This window comes from Hakea prostrata, chromosome 2 (assembly GCF_041222555.1).
Source record: "Hakea prostrata isolate BN-2017 chromosome 2, UWA_Hpros_2, whole genome shotgun sequence".
In the NCBI taxonomy this organism is placed as follows: Eukaryota; Viridiplantae; Streptophyta; class Magnoliopsida; order Proteales; family Proteaceae; genus Hakea; species Hakea prostrata.
In genome coordinates this window covers 62,422,868-62,435,145 of record NC_142601.1, presented here as the reverse complement: position 1 = coordinate 62,435,145, position 12,278 = coordinate 62,422,868, and the positions used below count along the sequence as shown (strand labels likewise).

At 37.6% G+C, this 12,278-nt stretch overlaps 2 protein-coding genes across 2 annotated transcripts; one reads left to right on the top strand and one right to left on the bottom strand.

Moving 5' to 3' along the window:
• Nucleotides 1-721: 721 nt before the first annotated feature.
• LOC149025512 (arogenate dehydrogenase 2, chloroplastic-like) lies at nt 722-2,859 on the top strand. The gene is made up of 7 exons (XM_089143133.1): nt 722-1,220; nt 1,331-1,499; nt 1,597-1,764; nt 1,862-1,944; nt 2,037-2,106; nt 2,202-2,276; nt 2,390-2,859. Exons 1-7 carry the CDS (start codon nt 832-834, stop codon nt 2,690-2,692), a joined length of 1,257 nt encoding a protein of 418 aa, XP_088999259.1. The 5' UTR covers nt 722-831; the 3' UTR covers nt 2,693-2,859.
• Nucleotides 2,860-5,257: 2,398 nt separating this feature from the next.
• Nucleotides 5,258-11,144, bottom strand: LOC149025511 (ubiquitin-conjugating enzyme E2 36-like). The gene is made up of 8 exons (XM_089145723.1): nt 10,949-11,144; nt 10,644-10,671; nt 10,208-10,294; nt 6,972-7,030; nt 6,400-6,441; nt 6,253-6,326; nt 5,860-5,957; nt 5,258-5,621 (listed from the first exon to the last, which is right to left on the bottom strand). The coding sequence occupies exons 1-8, from the start codon at nt 10,982-10,984 to the stop codon at nt 5,584-5,586; spliced, it is 462 nt and encodes a 153-aa protein (XP_089001849.1). The 5' UTR covers nt 10,985-11,144; the 3' UTR covers nt 5,258-5,583.
• Between the last annotated feature and the right edge of the window lie 1,134 nt (nt 11,145-12,278).

Here is a 12,278-nt window from a genome sequence, read left to right as displayed (position 1 = left end):
AGATGTAAACCAAAATTTTTTTTTTTAGGTAAGAGATGCAAACCAAACCAATGATAATTAGTTACTTATTAACTATAGATATTTTATTCACAATACAAAATCAAATAACAAAAATTATAGAAGAAATAAAGAAGCATATAACATAAAATTAAATAAAAAGAATAACAAAAAAGGAAGAAAAATGAGAAACCATAAATAAATTAAAAAAGAGAAAGAGTACCTAATTGTGGAGTAGATTTTTTTTTTTCAAATTTTTTTAACCCACGCTTATAGAAAGGAGAGAATAAATAGAAAGAAAATATGAGAGAGGAGATAGAAGAAAATAAATAGGGATTGAAGAGTTAGTTTCTTATTATAAATGACATCTTGATTTTTGAATACCTAATAAGATGGTTTTTAAATATTTCCTTTAACCATTTATAGAAACAGAAGATAATAAATAGGAAGAAAAGATAAGAAAAGATAAGAGAGAAGATAAGGGAGAATAAATAGGGATTGGTAAATTAGTTTTTAATTAGAAATGACATTTGTACCCATTATTTTACTTTTAAAAATTATACTGAATGTTCGGAAGGGCCAAATAGAGACATTTCACATACTAATTCTGTGCATTTGTATAAAAATTTAAAAATCTGGGGGTCCATGCCCCTCCATGGGTCCGCCCCTGCTTCTAGTTGCTTTAAATAGACCTACAACATTGTTCAGAGGGCACCACAACTCACTCACACCAGAGACACCAGATCGACAAGTCTTCTTCAGTTGCAAAAAACAAAGCTCTCGAGCTCGTAGGGCAAAGCTACAAGCCTACAACAACCAGAAGGAGCGGTGGAAATGGCAGCGGCAGCAGCAGCAGCGGTGGTGCCTTCCGCCTTCACCTGCAGCTATAAGACCCAAACTCAGGCAATTTTGCCTCAGAAGAGCAGCTTCACCTCAATCTCTACGCGCTTTACTAATTCTCCCATTACAACCAGAAATTGCAAATCCGGAAAGCCTAGTTTACAATGCCTTCCCCTGAAACGAATCCAGCTCCGTTGTTCTTGTGATCCGTGCGAAGGCTCAGATTCAGATTCAGATTCTCCTCTTCGGGTCGGAATCATTGGGTTCGGCAACTTCGGGCAGTTCATCTCCAAAGCCTTCACGCGCCAGGGCCACATTGTCTTGGCCACCTCTCGCTCCGACTACTCCGAATATTGCCACCAAAACGGAATCGAGTTCTACAGGTGAGTTTCTTTCTGCCTTCGCGCTACACCGTATTAAGTAAGTTGTTGACTTGGGGGTTGGGTTTGCTTTGATGATTTTTAACCGTGGATGTGGTGGTGGGCCCTAACAGAAGCATCGACGCCTTATGCGATGAGCAACCAGACGTAATACTGGTGTGCAGCTCTATTCTGTCGACGGAGGCGGTGGTTCGTGGCATTCCTCTGCACAAGCTCAAGTCCGACACCATTTTTGCCGACGTTTTATCGGTTAAACAGTTCCCTAGAAACCTATTCTTGGAGGTAAAGATTGATCTTTGTGATTCCCAATCAACGGTCCGATGTTACTTTGAAAATTGGAATTGATTGTGTTGGTGGTGGTTGCTCACTTGCTCTTCAGGTACTTCCGCCGGAATTTGGCGTCGTCTGTACTCACCCCATGTTTGGACCGGAGAGCGGGAAGCACGGTTGGGCCGAGTTACCGTTCGTCTACGACAAGGTCCGGGTTGCCCAAAACACGGTTCAGGAGAGGAAATGCGCGCAGTTCTTGAGCATCTTCGAAGAAGAGGTTGGTTTGGCCTTGTTCAACTTCAACTTCAACTTCAACCCGGTTGGTTGAAGATCCACTCGGTTCTTATATTTTGTTTTGGTTAATTAATTTTCAGGGTTGCACAATGGTGGAGATGTCTTGCGAAGAGCACGACAGGCACGCCGCCGGCAGCCAATTTATCACACACACCATTGGAAGGTTAGTAAGTTCTTCAGGTGGTCTTAAAGTTGCATTAATTAAGTAATTAATGCTAACTTAATTAATTAATGCATGAATTGGTTGGATTGCAGGGTCTTATCGCATCTAAACTTGGAATCCACACCCATTAATACCAAGGGTTACGAGACTCTCCTGCAACTGGTAAACCCATTTTAAATATTCTCTTCTTCACTGTCCAAGAAGTAATTCTATGTAATTAAATCATTAATTAAACAATAAATGTGTTGGGGTTTCAGACTGAAAATACGGTGAGCGACAGCTTCGATCTGTACTACGGGCTCTTTATGTATAACGTGAATGCCACTGAACAGGTAATGGTTTTTGCTTTCTTCTTCTTCTTCTTCTTCGACTTCTTCTTCGACAATTAATAATACCCATTAAAATGTGAGTGAGTATTTTTCTAATGGAAAAACATCAAATACAGATCGAGAATCTGGACAGAGCGTTCGAGACGGTGAAGCAGAAACTATTTGGGAGACTACACGATTTACTAAGGAAGCAGATCGTAGAGAGGGTCCCATTTCAAGGAACCTCAACATCATCATCGTCATCATCATCATCGTCAAAGATGAAGAACCAGCATAAAGCTCCTAATTACTTCTTACCTAGCAGCGAAACGATGAAGGAATTATCCTCGTTTGCCATGACTCCTCTTCCAAGAGATTACAAAGAAGATGTAAGCTCAGGTGCTTCACATCCTAACGAGACTAGTTTGGTCCCACGCTAGATAAATCTGGATCCTTGGTCCAAGAGTTGAAAGCAATCCTGGGCCATCCGATTTAGCCGAAATAACGAGATTGTAATTGTCTTTTTGCCTCTTTTTGTGAATGTAATTGTAATTGTAATTGTTCACTTGTCCTTTTTCTTTCTCAATAAAACAAAATTTGTTCCTTATGAGTTGGGGGAATTTGGCCAATTGTGTGTGGCGCCTCGTTGGTGGAGCGCTCTATCGTGGACCCAACAACCAGCGGATCATTAGACTATTAGTTCACCTACCACGCAACTCTCGTAGTCCCCACCAAAGTTTAAAGTATCGGTATCGAGTATCGTATCGGTCAAGTGATTTTAAGAGACGTATCGTCCTGTATCAAATATTGTATCGCTCTGGCTAATGTATTTTAATGTAATTCAGTGGAGAGACGTATCGAGATGTATCGTATCGGTTGGGTTAAATATGGATACGTATCGGCTAGTATTGTATGGTCTCGTGGGATACTTTAAACCTTGGTCCCCACAACCAGCGGATCATTAAACCGGCCGATGAAATTTCGGGCAATAGATGTTTTACTGAGTCGTTGCGAACCTCCATCCCCTACTCGTACGAATCCGGATCTTCTCCCCATCCCCCATGGCTTCCTAACCACAAAAACCAGTGGGTTTCACTGGTGTAGAAAAAAAAAAAAAATTTAAAATTTTTTCTTTTAAAAAGTGTTTTTTGGGCCCCACTGATATATGTGGTCAGGAAGCGTCGTTTGTGCTTCCCGTTGGGGTCGCTGATCCGGACTCTACTCGTACTCAGCTCTTTTTTTTTTTTTGGAACCAGTTAAATCAAGCAAACCTCAATTCCAAAAAAAAAAAAAAAAATATTGAATCTTTACCCAATATCGGAATACTTAGTTATGTTTTCTTTTCTTTGGGGTATATGCCAATAGTCTAGGAAAGAAAAAAGTCAAAAAGTCGTGTGGGTCTATTCTTTTCTTTGCTTTTGTTAAATGCAAGAGGCTTGAGAAGTGTGGGTTTCTAATCAAAAGGGGTTTTAATTTCAGTGTTGTACATTAAATGTGCAGCACTGTGTTACTAACAGTAGAGATCAAAATCTCAGCCGTTCCTCTCGCTTTTAACCACCTGCAAGGCGAACGATTGAGATCAAAATCTGTCCCAAACAAAAGAGCATTTTGGATTGCACAAATCAGCCGAATCCTCCAATTCTTAGATTGAATATCGGTGGAGGGAGATCCCGATCTCAGCATATCAGTAAAGATTAACAGGAAAAGTTAAAAAGAAAATTCATTATTCTAATAAAGCTACCTTTGTTTCACTTCCATCACCATCATCATCGTCATCTAATAAAGCCACCTTTGTTTCAAAAAGAAAATTCATTATTCAGAAAAATCCAGGAAAAATCAGGAATTAATAAGAATTTTGACTCACTCAAACCAACACTGGCCAATCTGAATCAGTATCAGATTGGTAGCGATTGAGATTGATTCCATACAAATACCAATTACAGTCGGCCTGGCCCAACCAATAGGAACCCAGCATAGCCCTCCTTGAGCATTGATTGGTCTTGATCTAAGCTATTCATTCCCAAGAGCATGGTTGGGTGCAATTACAGTATCTTCTACCCAAAATTATAAATAAATTCAGCACCTCTCCCACATTCTTCTATCTTTTCTACTTCACAATAACCCATTCTAATCAATTATTAACAGAGTTAACAATATTTAAATATTTAAAAAAAAATTGATTGAGAGAGAGAGAGAGAGAGAGGAGGGTGGTCCGGGGCACAGCACCTGCCCTCCCAACTCTTACCTGCTCCATTTATTGGGGAACCTTCACATGGCTGTGAAGTCCTCCAACAAGCTTTTAATGTAACTCAAAGAATGGTGCTACCGGGAGTAAAATGTAATTTTTTTATTTAACTAATGCAAGTTTTAACTGCTCATCAGGGAAGACACAGACTGGCGTGTCAATTGTTGCCTTGTCCGCTACACGCCGATTCCATATCATCAGATACGATTTTCGACCCAGAAATTCCTTACCTACCTACTACCACTGTTCTGTTCTCGTGGGTAAATCCATTCTATATCGGAAAATGTAATCGCCAAGCTCCAGTAAAGCGCGTTTAAGGCACCAGTATTCAAAACAACACACTAGCACCCAGTGGCAAATAAACATCATAACATGAAACCCACAAGGAGCAGTCATTATGCTGACACTGCACCCGACACATCGTGAGACATGAGGAACCACTGCTAACGTTTTTCTCCTTTTTTTTCTCTCTCTTTTTTGGTGAAATAGACCCAGGTTTGACCACTTTTTACTTTCAAGAATCTTTCGTTAAGGTCTTAAGTGTCTAACTTCATGCCCAAAAAAAGAAACATAGTCTGTAAAGCGAACAGGGTGACTAGTAGAGCAGTTAGTAAATCCACTCATCAAATAAAGGCCCCAAAGCACAAAAAAGTGTTTGCATCTAACCCAAGAGTAAAGAATTTGGATACGAGTATCATCTATTCCTTCAGTACTTCGTCTAAAACTGTAGCAGGTCAGTGCCACCCAAAAGAAAGACTACTACACAATGGATTTGCTTTTAAGTCGCAACCAGAACACCTAACACAACTGTTCTGTATCAAATCATAATACGAAAAGAAGAAAAAGAAAAGAAAAAAAAAAAGATTGAGAAAGAACAATCTTTTATCTAACAACTTTGAAGGGATTAATCTTCTGATAATTCAGTGAAAAGCCCGGAGCTAAATATCTTGAAGGATATTAATCTTTTGATAGTTCAGACATTAATTCATTAATTTTTTTTCCTCTCAAATTTCCACTCGAAAATAACCACTGGTAACTTACATCACAGAATGTCATATTGGGAGACAACGGTTTCCATCGCGTTAATCATGCACCACTTGCATATAGACGGGTCCATTCCTTCGCTGCAATATTCCAAGAAATAAGCAAGTGTAAATAAATCCATCATCTTAAGGAAGAAACTTTTTCGTCCAAGATCACCAGAAAGTATTAAACCTCTCTAGGGCAAAACAGCAAAAGAGATAATAACATCCCTACATATCACTGGTCATATTGATTAAAATCCTTAGTTCTTTGCATCAAAATCAATAGGCCAAGAAAAATGCTTTTAATTCGAAATATCAAATATATAATTGCAATTACCAGTTTCAACAGCCTCTGCCTCGTTGGTCTTCCAATGCTTAGCAATGTTTTCAGAAAGAGGATCATCCGGGTTTGGTGCACTCAAAAGTGCTTGAATGCTGACACACAGCAAACCATGGTGATTGCATTATGTTAGTATGGTAAAAGCCGCATGAAAAGAGAGCTGAATGCTCCTTTCCTGCATATTTTTCAATGTTTTAAAACAAAAATCCCCCTTTATGTTTCCAGGTGCAATGTTTAAAAGGAATTTAAACACCCCAAAATAAAAGTTTTAAGAGGATTTTATCACCCCAAAAGAAGGATAAAATGCTTTAAGAGAATTTTATTCACCAACTATGGAACTAATCAACAAAAGTAGAAAAACCATTTCATCCAAGAGCAACCATAGTTCACCTTAGTAATACTGTTCGGATCTGGAGAGCTGGACTCCATTTGTCTTTGAGAATATCAAGACATATCCTTCCAAGCTGCATAAGTGGATAGTTCCAATCAGATGCAAGAAACACAAGAAAGGAGACGCAAGTAACGGCGGCCACTTACCTTGTCAATGTTGGGATGGTAAATTTTGGTCAGGAAGCGAACCTGTTACAAGAGTAAGAGATGAAGGATTATGAAGAAGTGTACAATCTATTCACCAAAAAGGAAAATCTATAAACATTTGAAATTTAGCAGGGGGGAAAAAAAGACTATGGCTTTAAGTTCAAAAACAGTTTGACTCAGCTAGAGTCAAGGTATTAAGTAGACCATAGTTTCAACTAATGAAGCCACTATGCTTAACATGAGGACTCAACTGATTTCCCATGATGCTTAAATAGTAATTTGGGCATACGTGAAACCCTCCTTACCACTTAGGGGACTTATGTGAGTGTCACAGAGAGAGCTTCATCAATGTCAGCAGGTATACCAAGGAACCCCGTAGGAGAGGGAAAAGGTGGGGCTGGTTTTTTTTTTTTTTTTGGGGGGGGGGATTCAGGGTAGGGGCACAAACAATATTGATGAATAAAGCCCATGGATATCCTCGGTATACCAGCAGTGCACCAGCTAAATCAACCTAATATCTGAATTGGAAAATAGATGGCAGTTCATAGATTATACAGTTAAAAATGCCATACCTTTGGTGCTGCCATTGGATATTCTTCAGGCAAAAACAATTCCAACTTGAAAACTCCTCCTAGACAGGATGACCAAACAAGAAGTGTTACATTCAACAAGAAGTGTTACATTCAAAACAATGCATAAACGTCAAGAATAAAAAAAAGGGAAGACTAGTCACTATACCCGAAACTGCAGTTAATGCATCCACCCATTGCTCTTTCCAATTAAATACAATAACAAATTTTAAAATCTACTCATACATCAACCAAAAAGCTGGCATGCCCAATCTATACTGTTATTGGCAGAGATCAAACTGATCTCACCACTTGGATCTGCTAATTGTGATCCACGTAATGACAAATACAAAACCTCTAAAAATAAAAAATGAGGAGGTTTTAGTGATCTTCCTTCTTCTCAACCTGAAGACATAATTTCCCTAATTAATTCCTAATAAAGGTTTCTATGATCTTTCCCCCTCATTTTTTAATCCTCAGACTGGCACAGAATCAACATCTGATAAGCAGATTCACAACAACCTATTCAGGACAGGCAGAAAGCTATACAATCTCACAAACGAGCACTTTCTCTCAATATAAAATAGTTAACAATATTCTCTCACTGACTATCCCTTATTTCAACCATAAAAAGGACTGCATCACTGATCCCACCATGACGACAGCTAAAAACATACGCAAGCCAACCAAGACTCTCAGAATAACAAGAGGAACAAAGAAACATACAAGCAGTGGTTTTCATTTCACCTATTAATTTCCATTTTCTTTGTCTAGACTTGGTGGCTTCTGCAACAGCAGATTCACTGCAAAAAAGACAAAGTCACAACACAAAGTTTTGTTGGCACTCCAACCCTTCCCCCCCCCCTCTCTTCTTTTTCTCCCCTTTTCTAGAAGAAAGATGTTGAGGATTGATAATTGAAAGGTAGATGTTACGGTAGAGAAAAGAGACTTGGAAAGAAAAAAATGTAGAGCAAAGAGAGAACAAAAAGGAACTCCAACAGCCTAAGAGATGAAAAGTAAGATCTCACCAGAACAATGAGACCCATTAAGCAACCCAAAAATCAGTAGCTCCTTTTGAAGATGGCATATACAAGTATATGATTAATGCATCAGACAAAAAAACACAACCCTTGAGAACTGTCTGGTCATCTAGAATCCCTTAATATTTCTCTTGGAACAGATTTACCTGACCATAAATGCAGACTCAGAAATCACTAAACCCATCAATATCAACAGTGATTCACATCTTCAATAAGCCATTCTCTGGCACCATTTCGAGAGAAGAAAAAAATTCTTGGGTTGCATCTCTGGAAGAATTTCCACATAGGCCAAATTTTACATGGATTGGAATTAAATAAGAAAATTCAAATAATTATAAAACCTGACTAATTGATGATAGATCAAGTACTCCCAGAAGACGTTTTGATGCTTTAGTGTTCAAGACTAAGTGGGCCAATGATTCCACATGCCATAGAAATGGAACTTCAGATGGAAACAAAAGGATTTCTCAAAGATAAGGCAGATGTCCCAAGGATCCGGAGTTAAGGATTTTAACCTTAGACAGGACTTTTTTTTGTATTTTCTAAGAACAGATTAGTTAGTCAGGGCTTCTGTTTGCACAATTTTTGTTGGACTGATAGCCTCTTCTAGGGGGATCAGATTATATGGGCATACTGACACCTGCAAACGCATAAGTTTTTGTGCCTGTGTATAAATTTAAATAAACTGCACAGGAAGATACACCTCTGAAAATACAGCAACTGTGAGCCTGCACAGTTTCTATTAGGATATCAAAAGAAACACTTGTGACATCACTTAGGCTGCTTAGAAGGAAAAGAATGATCTTATCTTTGCAGGCAATGCCCAACACAGGACAAATATGATTTTTATCACAGGAAGACTTGTCATCTAAAGCTAGAGATGATTTCTGAGATATGGATGGATTCCCAAAGGGCTTCCAACAGCATGCAAGACTTCAACTGCTTGTCATGTTAGACAAGCAGTTCCTTTTACCAGCTATGCACAGTTTCTTAGGGCTCTCTTCTATATGCTTATACCGTCAAAACTGCACTTTTTTTCCATTTCTGAAAATAAACATTTTTTCTCAGCCTAATCAAATAATATAAAGCCAGAGTTGTTGGCCATTGCCACACATAAGAAGAGAGAAGGTAGTTAACTCCACAGAAAGCAAACAAAGACAAACTGGTTCTAATAGTGCAAGCCTCTCTCTTGGACCATGAATCAAGTAGCAACATAAAACATGTCACTTGACTAAGCCAACCTACACTTCAACTTGTACAAACTCATTTCACAATGATGCTATCATTGGTCTTACTGCCACAAACAGGTTGTTTGAAACTGGCATCTAAGTGACATAACAATTTCTTTTTAAAATTTCTAAAGATCCTTTTTTATAATACATTACCCTCACTAGTTTCTCATCTCACTGGCCTTCTATATTTTGAAAAGGGAAGATCAAAACTCTACAATTTGCATGTTTGTTGATCCATACAGAAGTAAGCCAGATATTCATAAATATATCACTCAAATACTGTTATAAGTTCACAAAGCAGCCCAGCAATCATAAGCATTGATAATCACAATCTATGAAATCACAAACAACAGCTGTACTTGGAAGGGTACAATCCTTACTCTATGACAACTCCTTGACAATAGAATTTGAAAACAATATTTAACAGCCAAAAATGTAATATTCAAAACAAATAGCAAGATTGATGATCTACCTTTTCTCTATGAAGGGAAAAAGAAATACCACATTTCAAAGCACAATATTCAAATTCTATCAATGTAATCACCTATTCCATCCCTAATCATACACTTATTCTCATTTAGCTTACACAAACAACCAACACCCATATTTAGCTACTTGAAAACCAGAGGGCACAAAGGATTTTTTTTTTTGAGTCCATGTGAGTGGATGAAAAGAAAAGTGTTTCAGATGATAATAACAAACTTGTGACTAACATGAAATAGTTAACATACACAGGTTTCCAAGGAAACTATTTGATCCAATGCCCTTGATTAGAGGAATTCTAAAGCCCTCCCGCTTAAAACAATCAGAATTTTTGGAAGTTCAATGTCAGAGACATAGCAACGCTCACTGAGCAATTCAATGTCATATAACAGGAAAAGAATTACAGACAAATATTTCCAGCGAGTTATATACCATCGCACATGCAATCAATCTAAAAAAAAACAGAAGATTTTTCTATGGCTACCTTCATAAGGAGACTGCGTAGGGCCAAGAATCATAACGTTGAAATACCGCATGTTATCTTCTGATGGAGATGCACTGATTCCTGGGGCTGTTCCAACAGATCAAAAGAAAACTTACTTGAATTGAATTTTTCCAAACCCACAATTTCAACAGAGTCAAGCAAACAATATCATGACACTCATATTTTAAAGAATTACAGCCTGAAAAGGGGGCGAAGATCAATTGAAAAGCTAACAAGTCCAGACAAAATTTTTCTGAAGGCATACTAAACCAGAAGAATACATGAAAACAGTTTAAAGTCCGTCAACTTAATACAAAATTTCAGACTGTAAAAAAGTTAACACAAATAAAACAACGCCAACTACAAATCTGCAGGAAAACTATGCAAAACTACTGCTTAGAGGGGATTGGGGAGAGCGGATATGAAAGAAACACACCTGGTTCGCTGAGAAGTCGCTGAGTTTCCTGTTCAACCACATAAAAAGGTACTAACGATCAAGGCATGATCACAAAACCCTAGAATTAGAAAATTTAATCGACGAAGGAAAAACAAAAAGAACAGAAAGTCGTCGATGAAATTCATAAACAGCGGGAAATTTCTGAAAGATGGATTCCCTTTTCTTTCTTTTCTTTTTCTTTTCATTTTCTAAAGAAAATTTTCTTACAATCAAAGAAACTGTAAGACTGGTAATGCGATCAGAGAAATTAAAAGAGAAATTAAAAGAATGAGATCGAAACATGCCTTGATAATCCTTCGAGGTAGATTGCTGTTCGCCATTAGAGTACAAATTCCAGAAGTAGCAGATCAAAATTCAGACACAAAGAGAGAGACAGAGAGAGAGAGAGAGAGAGAGTCGAGGGAAGAGTCAGACTCAGACCTCGCTTAGAAGAAAGAGAAACAAAGACGCGTCTCGTCCAATTTCTCGAGAGGCTTTTTATTTTTGAAGCTAAATGGAAGAAATCCAAGAAATCGGAAAATAAAATACGTCGCCTATTATTATTATATGTTATTTACAAAATGGGGCTTACTTCTTCAGAATTTGCTAAACAGACTCCCAAACCAGAAAACACACCCCCTCCCCGAACCCCCAATTGGAATTATTGTAACTTGCGTTGAAAAAAAAAATTCCAATTATTTTTTGTGAAAACTGAGATTAGGGTAGCGATAGATCTGTACAATGAATCCAAATCTAGAGCTCATTTCTACTTAAAAAAAAAAAAACTCTAGAGCTCATAGTTTCCTATATACACCTTGGGAATAGATTGTTTTTGATCTTCAAAAGTTGAAGCTTTCCTATGTCTCTTTGATGAAGTTTGTCCATAAGTTATGCAGTTATGCTTTGGAATGAAAGATAATTCTGTTTTGCATCCTTTAGAATTCTTTGTAAGTGGATCTCAAACCTCATTTGTATATATATATATATTTTTTGTTTTGCTTTTGTATATATATATTTTTTTTTGGTGCTGGTGCTTTTTTAATACTGGAAATGTAATGCCGTCTGTAAGTTGCCTGTTTCTAATCCGTTTTAGAATTCTTTGTAAGTAGGGAAATCTCAAACACTGTCATTTGTATATATATATATTTTTGGTTTTTACTCGGGTTGCCGTCGTGGGGTTGCCGCCTCTCCGCCGGGCTATCTTTCCCTCCCCCCTCGCTTGGCGTCATTTGTATTTTTCTATAGCGTGAATTTCAATCTTAAATCATATATGTTTATCAAAATTAACAACCCAGTGTTATAACAAATACGATGAAATAGCGAATCGAAAAAGAAACATAATAAAAACAAGGGATAATTACTATGCCCCCGTGTACTCTGATTTAATTACTATTTTATCCCCTCTACTTTTAAATTGCTAATCCAACCTTTAATTTGTTAAATTACTAATGCCCCCTTCCGTAGCGTAGTTTATGATGATGTGGCATCTATATATTTTTCAAAATCCAAAATAACCCTACCATTATCTCTTTACTTATTTACTCTTTGCAAGTTATAATACTATCCTAACTAACTATGGAGAAAATTAAATTTAAATTAAATTTTCTTTTCTAAGAAGAAACTACCGAATAAAGA

What these genes read in the sequence shown, in the direction of transcription:
- LOC149025512 (XM_089143133.1), top strand. Translation starts at nt 832, where the DNA reads ATGGCAGCGGCAGCAGCAGCAGCGGTGGTGCCTTCCGCCTTCACCTGC. An exon ending in CTAGAAACCTATTCTTGGAG is followed by an intron (nt 1,500 to 1,596) that starts GTAAAGATTGAT and finishes CTTGCTCTTCAG; the next exon opens with GTACTTCCGCCGGAATTTGG. An exon ending in ACGAGACTCTCCTGCAACTG is followed by an intron (nt 2,107 to 2,201) that starts GTAAACCCATTT and finishes TTGGGGTTTCAG; the next exon opens with ACTGAAAATACGGTGAGCGA.
- LOC149025511 (XM_089145723.1), bottom strand. Translation starts at nt 10,984, where the DNA reads ATGGCGAACAGCAATCTACCTCGAAGGATTATCAAG. An exon ending in TACCTCGAAGGATTATCAAG is followed by an intron (nt 10,672 to 10,948) that starts GCATGTTTCGAT and finishes GTGGTTGAACAG; the next exon opens with GAAACTCAGCGACTTCTCAG. An exon ending in GGCAGAGGCTGTTGAAACTG is followed by an intron (nt 5,622 to 5,859) that starts GTAATTGCAATT and finishes GGAATATTGCAG; the next exon opens with CGAAGGAATGGACCCGTCTA.